At 41.6% G+C, this 10798-nt stretch overlaps 1 protein-coding gene across 1 annotated transcript in view; it reads right to left on the bottom strand.

The window, feature by feature from the left end:
• Window positions 1–1206: 1206 nt before the first annotated feature.
• The window catches only part of calcoco1a (calcium binding and coiled-coil domain 1a), a 13298-nt gene continuing 3706 nt past the window's right edge, over window positions 1207–10798 (bottom strand). Inside the window, exons 4-15 of the mRNA XM_005914730.2 lie at window positions 9462–9664; window positions 9075–9287; window positions 8722–8870; window positions 8560–8629; window positions 8306–8461; window positions 7679–7933; window positions 6574–6699; window positions 6267–6362; window positions 5444–5531; window positions 5018–5265; window positions 4700–4791; window positions 1207–3202 (exon numbers count right to left, since the gene is read on the bottom strand). Of these exons, the coding sequence (XP_005914792.1) occupies window positions 3175–3202; window positions 4700–4791; window positions 5018–5265; window positions 5444–5531; window positions 6267–6362; window positions 6574–6699; window positions 7679–7933; window positions 8306–8461; window positions 8560–8629; window positions 8722–8870; window positions 9075–9287; window positions 9462–9664 (1724 nt within the window). The 3' untranslated portion in view covers window positions 1207–3174. The remainder of the gene's footprint in view (window positions 3203–4699; window positions 4792–5017; window positions 5266–5443; window positions 5532–6266; window positions 6363–6573; window positions 6700–7678; window positions 7934–8305; window positions 8462–8559; window positions 8630–8721; window positions 8871–9074; window positions 9288–9461; window positions 9665–10798) is intronic.

Genomic DNA, 10798 nt, shown 5'->3' with positions numbered 1-10798 from the left:
GCACATCTGAGCTGTAGCTACAACTCGGTCAACACACAGGAGAGATAATGGACCAGCAGCAGCTGCAGGGCTTCAGAGAGTGATCTGCAGGATAAAGCTCAGTGAACCCAAATGCTTCTGGCAGCAGTTAGTGAGGAAGGTGCTGGGCTCGGGGTGTGATAAAGGCAGAGAGTGTTGGTGCATGTGACCCAGGTTTGATGTGATAAAAAACTGTAGGGCCTTTCTGTGTGCACCTGAAGCTATATACAAGACAGAGAGGTGCATATGTCATGTGCTGGAAGCATGGAGCTGGGTGCAGGGTCATAATGTGAAATACCACATCATTTACTGTGTGCCTCCTGGTTGGGTCAGAACAGACAAAAAGGACACGTTTGCCATTTGTTACATATGCAGCGAATCCACCGAGGGTTGGGGATCACAGTCAAGGAGGGAGAGAAAGAGAGAGGTGAGGAGAAGGTGAGAAACGTTTTCATGTGCAAAGACCATAAATTTAACACCTTCCCCTGTACGAGCAAGAAGGCAGACGGGCCATCTCACCGAAAGGGTAATGGAGAAAGTGATGAAGAAACGGGTAAAGGTATCTGTGACAAGAGTGAGAATGGAGGGCGTGCCAGAAGGGAGCCAGAGGAAATAAACAAGGCCAGGTAGAGGTGGGGGCGATTTGGGAATGAGGAGCAAGCACTGGGAAGGCGGGCAGGCGTCGGGGTCATAAAAACTAGGAGATGTGTTCTGGCCTCTGGGTCTTCATATCTTTTACATTTCTAATTAAAAGAGATAAAGAGTGAGGGAGTCATCAATCCCACAGTGATTTCCCAGTTAAGGTTTTAGAGGGGGCTGTAAACTAGGCAGCCCGGCATCATTGATTTTATAATTAGCTATCGTCACCCCAGACTTAAGATGGAGGGAGTGTGGTAGAGGGGCACGACGAGAGCTTAAAAGACAGAGCAGCGCGACTCTGCTGGTGGAGTGAGGAGGATGAAGATGATGAGGAAGTCAGCCCTGAGGGGGGACTGCAGGAGAGTCAAAGGTGAGGAGAGAGAAAAAACCCAGAATGGGAATGTATATGAAACAGGCAATGAGCCAAAAGGGAATATAGGCTATAGAGCCGTGTGAAAAGAAATGGCATAGTTAATTACCAGTGAAATGTCATGTGAGGATCAAAATATTGCTATAATCATTGGCCAGAAAAAGACACATTAGACCCAATAATGGATACATAAACGTTTTTATTATGCAGAACCCCACCCAAACCCCATTACATGACTGGTAAGAAAATACACAGTGTACATGTGGGATAACCTTCACATACAGAAGTTCAAAACAAACCGTAACCACTGGAGTTTTATTGCGGTGTGAGACAGTGTCCTGATGAGGAGCACTCGTACTGGAGATCTCAGTGGAACAACAAAAAGATAACTTCCTTGAGACATAAAGTCAGATTACAACTACAAACAAGGACTACTGAGAATACGTTTAGTGTGCCATCTTCTGGGAAAGAACACGGGGCTCCTTAAAACCTTTCAACCATCCACATATGTAGTGTAACACAAGGTAAATGAGGCGTCACGTTTACTTCTTTCACTCCTAATTTTATAAACTTAAACATTAGGATCAATTCCTTCCATATGTATTTTTTTACATCTACCTTTACCATACGATGTTGGCATCACTCCCTTCCATTAGCACCAATACCTTGCAACAACGTAACCTTTAAACAACCCATTAAAGTATTTGAAAGCATAAAGTAAAAATAGAAAAGAGATAAAACGTGAGTAAACACAACACACGTGGGTAATGGTTATGATAACAATGATGAAGGACACAGATGGCATATTGGTGAGTATCAATATCAACTTTTCATCTAAAAACTCTTCTCTAGTAAAAATAGGGTGCAAATACAGCAGATAAAATCAAGCATCAAGGTATCTAGTAAATTCTCTTAGCCAAGCATGGAAAATTTTGTTACACATTGCACAAACTGTGAAAACTGTACACCTGTTTCAAACTAAACCTGAATATAGTTTAATTGCAGCATAACTCAAATTAATTATAAATAGAAAATCATGAAAAATGCATATAATATTGATTAAAACGTAGGCAGCATTTCTTTTATTAGGCAGTATATTACCTCAGGGCTGGGGGAAAGTATCAACACCATGATTCTGATGTCAGGATCTATAAAGATGATTCTACTTCATTATTTTAGGCACAAATTTAGAACTGCATCACAATGATTTCTGTGCAATCTAGCTGTGATAAAGGCTGATGCTAAATATCCCGAATGAGCAGCTAGAGAATTTCAATAAACCCAGGTTCATTAATAAATAAAAAAAATTGTAGCTTTGCAGTGTAAAGCTAATGAACATTAATTTCATAATAACGATTATGTGAAGTTACTCAAGTAGAAAGTTGCATGTCGTCCCTATTTAAATAGATCTGAAGCACAATCTGTTGAATAAGCTTTCTATTTCAAAAGCTCGTCCTAAGCGTCAGCATCCCTAAATCACCTTAACTGCATCTGCATGACAACAATCACCTGCTAATGCATACAAGAAAGTTCAAATCAAATCTTAGTTCTGAGTAAATGGAGGAGAAATATGATGTCATAGACCTACATTACTGCAATATAATTTAGCATGATGCTGTATCATTACTTTATGCCGCCATGAAAAGTGTTCGAAGCTGCTGTGGAGAATTTAATGCTGGAAGAGAGTTTTGCTATGATTTCCAGCGGAGCTGGGCCTGCACAAAACATCATAATTACAGTGCCTGTCATGACTCCTGATCACAAATGCCATAAAAACGACATAACATCCATCGTAAAGCTCTCGACATAGCAATGATTCAACAGAAATCATTCTGCTACAGCCTGCAAACTCTCAAATGCCAGAGCCCACGTCTAAAAGCCTGCTGCTTCAAACTGTGCACCACTCTTATGTCAGTCATAAATATTGTGTTGACCTGCCACCGCTGGCAAAAACAGTCAGGGTAAAAACACAGCAATCTAGAAGGACAAAAAACAAGGTTTATGGCAGATACAACATAATTGCATATTAAAATTCTGTCTGTGTATAGAGCATAAGCTGTATTTGTGCTTGTTATAGGAAGTAATGCGGAAACAACAAGGTCCCTCTTTCCCTTTTTGATCACTTGCTGTGGGTAGGTGTCCACTGGTTACCAGAGCGAGGTGTCAGCTGAACCACTGGAGGAAGAAACAAAGGAGAGAGAAAGGATGTGTGTGTGTGTTAAAAATGGAAAGAAACACACATTCTGGTTGAAAGAGCAGGCGAGACGAAAGGAGTGGGTGAGTGGGAGAGCGAGAGCCTTAATGATGCTGAAAATTGGCCCGTGACTGCGGTACACCCCTCAGGTAAATCATTGCTACAGCTTGCTGTCAACTCGTCTGTCCCCTTGTCCTCCCATCTCGCCCCTCCCATGCCCCGAATGTGTCTCAAACCGCCTCCCTCACTTCACCCTGACTCAACTTCTTTTACGACCACGTATTCAAAACTTCCATCTTCGAGTCATATTCACCGTGCCACCATAAATAACTAGTTGCACATGTCTGTGTGCATTAGATACCTTTGAATTCATTGTGCATGCATCAAACCATTTCTGCGAGAAGCCAGTGAAGGAAAGTAACAGAGTACATTTACTCAGGCATACATACATTAGTTCACTCCCCAGTTTTGAGATACTTTTCTATGTTCCAGGGAGAAATACGATACTTTTTACCCCACTGCAGTTTTATAGCGGCTTTGTTCTTTAATTACTTTGCCGACTAAGACTGTACACACAAATCAAGTCATGAGCTCATAAAATATAAAGACGATGCTAGAGTTTAAAACCAGCCAGCACGACGGGGTGATATCTGGTGGCTTGTTTTGCCTCAGAGAAATTTTCATGTCCATATGCAGTCAGCAACGCAAATCTTTTTTGAACCTTAAATCTTCACCTGTGCACAATTTGTTGCAATCCCTCACGTGTTTAGCAATCCTACACCCTTTATTGAGAATATCCTTCAGTGTATTTTGAGTGCCGACAAGAAGTTATTTCTGACTTTTAGAGGCTATAACACTAGCAGTTTATGAAACTGTTATATCATCTGCGACATTAAATACTTCCTTGTAATAGTAAAAGGAAGCGGTTGAAGAACAAATATGCTTGAGTAAAAACTGTCCCGTACTACACATATTAGCAAAATATAAGTACTATGTCTGCAGTAGCATGGCCCTCATCTCGGATATATTATTAGATATGATATTAATAGATTGTTACTACTAATGCAATAATCTGAAAATAGCATGGTGCATGTCAATATGGAGGTATTGTTTGTGAATTAAGGTCTTTTCAGTGTTTAAAAGAAGAAGAAAAATGATCACAAATCTTTGCTTCTTTAGATATTGTACACTTTGTCTCTCTTTCACTGGTAAAAAAGACTTTTTAACAATGCAATGTATTCTATGATCTACACTATCGTACCCCATCCTAACGCTGATCAAAATCAAAGGGATGACTTTGGCTTTTAACATTTTAACTTACTTTTCTGTAAATACATAAAGTTTATACTTTAATATTGGTTAAAAAAAAGAAAAGAAAAAGAGTATTACTCCGTTAACACTTCACAGTAATGGGTATAAAGAGTAAGTGTTACATGCATAAACATATAAGGGTACGCGTTTGTAGTGGAAAGCTGTACCTGAGAAAAGTATCCATGGGGTCAGGCAACAAAAGAGCCGTTTCCTCCCCAGAGCTGTTCCTTCTACACTCACGTGGATCGCATTCCTCCTCCTTAATGCAGTAAAACACACACACACACGCACAGGATGACACTTAACACATATCTATCCAGCAGCTATTACCATCCAATAACTTGCACACTAGCAGCCTAATTGGTACTAGGAGATAATGTCTATATCAAACGACCCACTGCCCGTGTTTAACTGGTGTGCATGGCTATCAGCATGAAGGCATAGCTCAGTTTCAATATCACATATAATTATGGTGCACGTCTCACCGAATCAGAGCTGTGTGCCAGAGTGTCAGCGGTGGCCTGGTGTGGAAGGGAGAGCGGTGCCGGCTGGTTGATGACCACTTCCCTCCTGCTTACCTCCCTGGGGGAGAGAGGAGGGGTGGCAAGGAGCAACGAGTCAGGCTGCCCCTGCTCACATAGGCTGTAGTGTGCCAGGGGGGTCGGGGGGTGGAGGATCTGCAAAGCCTCTGGGTTCTCATCCTCCGAGTCAGATGACACACTGTCAGGACGGCCTGCCAGACAGAAACATTAGTTAAGAAATAGCGGTCACTTTTCCTCAGAGCGCTGCTCTTGTCGTCCACAACACGGGCCAATCTGAACAATATTTAGTGTGGCTCTTGAATGATAGTTAACACTTTTATTGTTCACATCTGCAGGGCATACAGTAGATTGATGTGTAGCTCAATTCACCTGTAGAGGCAACTGGGGCCGAGTTCCACTTGGCGCTTGCAACTGTTCCCATCTTCTGTTCCAGCTGACAGATGTACTCCATCAACTCCTGTGGTGAAAAATGCAGTCATCACCCTTATAACCCTCAAAATGTCAGACCTCTTCAAACCAGCACTACGTAACATTATTGCACTGTGAAAACACAACGGAAACATTTGCCATTATACAAATGTTACCCCAGTACAATGAACATTTAAGTCCTTCCTTGGTTTCTCATGTGCCGCACATTGGCTGTTGTACTTAGATATGGCTGGAGTTATAATTAGGCTGGACAGTAATTTAGAAAAAGAATTGAATATTTACTTCTGCCTTCAGAGTGAAAATGTTATGGTAGTTAGCCAACAAAACTCTGCAGGCACTTTAACAACAACAGCACCGACTGCCCTGAAATCCACCGATTTATATTGCACTGTAAACAAATTATATTGCACAATAACAAGAGGACAACCACAGGGAGATGATTCCCAACAGCAGGGTCATTCACAATAAGAGTATTACTGTTGTTATATCAGTAAGGATGTGTGTTCATTATTAATACAAAGATTTTAGAAAAAATTGCAGGGGTGTGCCCAGGCTTTATAGTCACACACTAAACTAGATTTACATTTAAAAACTAAACCATGAGACCTCAGCAACTGATAATGGCACAAAGTCTGTGACACCACACACGCACAGTGTTAAATAGGTACACTACCCACCCAGAGTTTATCGTTCGCTGCTTTTTAAAAATAGTTTCTGTCAGTACTGATTCAAATCATGCACCGTGGCAGACAATGTTTCTAACCTGTTTCTCTGCAAGCAGCTGCTCCTTCTCTTTGTGGGCAACCCTCAGGCTGGCCTTCAGCTCCTGAAGCTCCCTACGGGTTTCACTCAGCTGAACCTACAAGCCAGATATCACAAAACAGCAGGGTGAGGTATATTAGACCCACTTGAAAGACACTTTGACTTTTGTGTGATGTTCTAGAAGTAAACAGCCAACATCTAAATGATGCTCATACTGAGTTTGACCTTGTTTTTGCCAGTTCAAACAAAACTATTTGTTCACACAGATACAGAGTAGGCTATAATGTATATGAAGCAGCTTCTCTCACCCGGTTGCAATCTTTTTCTCTTCCAAGCTCAACCTCTAGCTTCACTCTCTCCATCCTTTCCTCTTGCAGCCTCTCCTCCATAGCCTGCATCTCTTGGCTGAGTTTCTCCAAACGCTCATGGTCTTTCTATGAGGGTGACACACAGACACTACTACTTACTGTATTTACTTCATATATAATTTATTTGCCTCTGCCATTCGATCTTTAGGTTATGGACTAAAATATTGACTCGATGTCATACCACCTACACATTACACCTACAGAAGCTGCTCAGCCATGAAGCTCCTGGTGCAGTTTCCATGCTGATATTAAGGGAGTTTGAAACTCTGGAGTTACTGGGTCAGAATAGCGTTGGGGCCCCTGCTCTCTGTAGCTTTACATGCTCTGCCGCTTCATGGCTGAGTTGCTGTAGTTCCTAAATGCTTCCACTTTCCAATAATACCACTTACAGTTGATTGAGGAAGAAATTTCCCAAACTGACTCATTGCAATGGTGGCATCATATTACGGTACCACGCTCAATTTAAGCTCTTCAGAATAGGTACTTCATGTAATACACATCAGGCAATAGGATTGAACACACCTGAATTCAAAGAGTCAGAGGTGTGACCCAGTACTTTTAGTAGAACCAGCCATATAGGCCCATTTTGAGAACTATAGAACATTTTGTTCTTTTTCTCATTATTATTAATATCCACTTCATATGTCGAATGTTACATATACCAAATATTACAAATACAAAACCCTGCAACAACTTTGAATCAAAACAAAGACTTGTAAAAATAAAATCAGGTCTACTGGGTATGACATACTTAAACCATTTTTATCAAAAATAAAACAAACTGTTCAGATGTATAATAGCAATATATTGCTACCCTCTCCCTTGCACCTTCATATCAACATAATGTCGCACCTGCTAATATTGATATAAATCTCCCTTTTCTCATTTCTCTTTAAGCATTTAAAAACTGACCGTTTTTTCTTCTTTTATTATGCTGCATACAATTGTTATTGATGCCATGGGAATATTTCACTTTGAAACCTCGTGGCATTTATTAGTGACATTCTACATTTTCCAGATTTCATGCTCTACAGCGATGCAGTACCTCAGCCGAGCGCTGCATGTTCTGCCTCTCCTGGGCCCAGTGGGCTCTTCCCTCCCTCAGGGCCAGACTGGAATCTGCAAGCTGAAGGGTGAGCTGAGCAGCCTGAAGGCGAGCCTGATGCAGTTCAGCTTGCCCCTGATCCCTCTGGGCAACCATAGAGCTGAGGTCACTCTTCAAGCCCTCAGCAGCTCGTTCGCTCATGTGCAGCCGCTCACGCAGACTACGCATTTCTTTCAGAGATGCCTCATTTTCCGCCTGTGCATAAAGGACCAAGAAACCATGTTGGTTACTCATCTCATACTTTAGGTGATTTTCTGTATATTGCCAGACCCAAAAATATCTAAGAGTGGATTTGAAATGGTCATTGTTGTCTGTTTGTAATTCTTTTAAAACATAATTGCTGAGTTAAAATACAAAAAAACATGTTCCAAATAAAGTAGCAGTGATCACTTTCCCCCCAAAAATCAATTCTGATTTTATGTCCAAATACTTGTAACACATTTCACAAGAGTCGAGTTGAAAACAAACAAACAAACAAACAAAAATCCTATTTTTACATCCTCTGAGTGAGCATCCTGGTCGAGTTTCAACCACTAAAACATTCATTAATAAGTCCTTTGGTTTGACCTCTTTCCTGTGGGCTGTGGTGAGTTTCTGGGTGAGGGTGGTGATGGTGTTTTGAAGCTGCAGGACACTGGTGTCTCTTTGGGCGAGGGAGTTCCTCAGGCCCTGGAACTCCTTTGACAGGATTTTGAGCTCACTTTCTGTTTGTTCCAGCTTAGTCTAAGGAAAAAAAGGCAAGAGATGGGAAAACTGAGATGTTGGGGGGGGGGGAAGGACCATGTTTTACTATGTTAGACAGTATGTTTTGAACTGTGCACCTGCAGGCTCCTTCTCTCACTCTCCTCTTCTTTTCTCAGAGCTCCTGCCCTCCTGGCTCTTTCCTTAATTCTGCACATACAGATTTTGTTATAGACAATCAAAACTATTCACAGGACCCACATAAAAGTAAAAGAAGGACAAATGAGAAAACCATGTCAAACCTCTCTAACTCGGTCTCTTTTTCCACAGCTCTCTGTGCCAGGGTTTTGATGTCGTCCTCTAGCTCTCGGATTCGCGCTTTGCTTGCCTCCCTGGCATCCATTAAAGCAGTTTTCTCCTGGGCTAGTGATTCTCCTAATGCCTTTTCCTCCTAACAGACCAGAGGCGTGTTTAATTTTTGTGTTAATATAATAACTCAGGCAATTTCTTAAATGTCTCCTGCTTACATTTTTACACTTAACACACAGGGACATTATTTAAGCAGAAATGCTTTATCTGAGAATGAGGGCACTGCTGTAGGGAAATGGAAGCAGGCACATCGGTTCTAATCATTTGCATAAGCTTCATACATCACCTTCTGCTTCTTCTGCAGCTCATCAAGCTTCTCTAGAGTTTGGTTCAGCTCTTTCTGAAGCCTGGCGATATCACCCTCCAGCTCTTTGCGTCTTCTGTCCCAGGCCTCTCTCGCTCGCTTGTACTCCTCATTCTCTTTCTCTCTTTGCTCTTTAACCGCCTCCTGCACCTGCAAAAGCTCAGCGCGCTCTCGCAGACATTCCTGCAGTCGATTCTAACAAGACAGAGAACAGAGGAAGCAAGCAGCATGATTGTGTGCCCGTCTTTGTGTAACTGCAGTAAACAAGAGTATTGATCCCCCCCCCCCAGCAGATGTGTTTTATAAGCACTCGTTAATTTTGCAAAACTGAAAACACACACTCTCCCATGCAGTATCTTATCCACTCACCTGCAGCAGCTCAGCCCTGGGGACTACCAGCAGCATATCTGTGCCTGCCTCCTCTCCATGGGAGTCTTCCTCAAGAGTCACCAGATCCTCAAGTGGCTTTGGTGCACAAAAAGTGAATTTAGAGCTGCGAGAGCACACCTTCCCTTTAGCATCAATATATACGAACTCATACTCCTGGGAGCTGGGCTTGGGTAGGTAGGAAGCTAAAATAGTGATTTAAAAAAAAAAGCAAAAAAAGCAAAAGGTTATATTACAATCTGCAGAGAAGAATAATTGTTTTTCAAAGTAGCCATGCTTTAATTTAGACCCTACTTCCCATTATACTTTTAGTCAGTCTAAATTACATACCTACAATTTTGGAACATCTAATCACAATTTAAATTAATGTTCTGGTAAATATGAACTATGAGTCTAATACATTTATTTGTATTATATTGCTGGTTAAGATGATGTGTTTGTCATCAAAAATCCATTTCACAGACCCTTTTTACAGCAAACATTTTGACTTGTCAAAGTAGGGAAAGTGTATGAATAATGGCTGTATTCCACTTAGGGGAGGTCCCCCTTTTGCACATTCTGTTTTATTGCCATGAAATAGGAAACTTAATGGAACTAGGAAGACATTACTTTGACCTGCTCCTCCCCTGCTGTGACAACTAAAAATACACGGGTGACAAATTCAAGTAAAAACTACTCGCTGTAAACTTAATGGCCTTTAATTCGTCATCTGTCTTACTGCAGTCTAAAATGGCCTAGCTTTGCAAACTTGGATTAAGCCCACTGCTAAACTAAAACATTTATTAAATAAAGCTATCTTCTCATTTAGTCTTAGAAACTGTCTGATAATACTTCAATTCAGTAACACCAGGTTCACATGTTGCAATACAGCTTCTGGCCACTAGTGGCAGCAGTGCGGCCATTCACGGCAGGTGAGCGACAAAACGATGACGTCTTTTATGTAACTTGTGTCCCATGGGCTGTGAGGTCTGTAAGCGTCTATTCATTCTCGTTGTATCATTTGTGAAAAACCGCAGAGTACCTGAAATAGCAGAGCGTCTCTGGTTAGCTAAGCTGGCCAAAGTCTTAAACAGGTGTTTTAAGTGACTCTCGGGCAGTTTGGTGCTTTTTTTCCACGTAAAACTTGAAGCGCTTTGCGAGTTGAGCTTCTCTGCGCCATTTATATGTTTGTTGTAAACATCGTCGGCGTAACAGAAGCAGTTAAACAACTTTGTATGTTTTGCTTTTGTCCTGTAGTGTCAAAAACAGCTAGCTCCAGCCAGTGTTGCCAACTTAGCGACTTTGTCGCTATATTTAGCGAGTTTTCAGACCCCTTAGCG

The sequence above is a fragment of the Haplochromis burtoni genome, unplaced genomic scaffold, assembly GCF_018398535.1.
Source record: "Haplochromis burtoni strain Fernald_Lab_line unplaced genomic scaffold, NCSU_Asbu1 Contig_9, whole genome shotgun sequence".
Taxonomy (NCBI): Eukaryota; Metazoa; Chordata; class Actinopteri; order Cichliformes; family Cichlidae; genus Haplochromis; species Haplochromis burtoni.
This window is presented reverse-complemented; position numbering and strand designations above follow the sequence as displayed.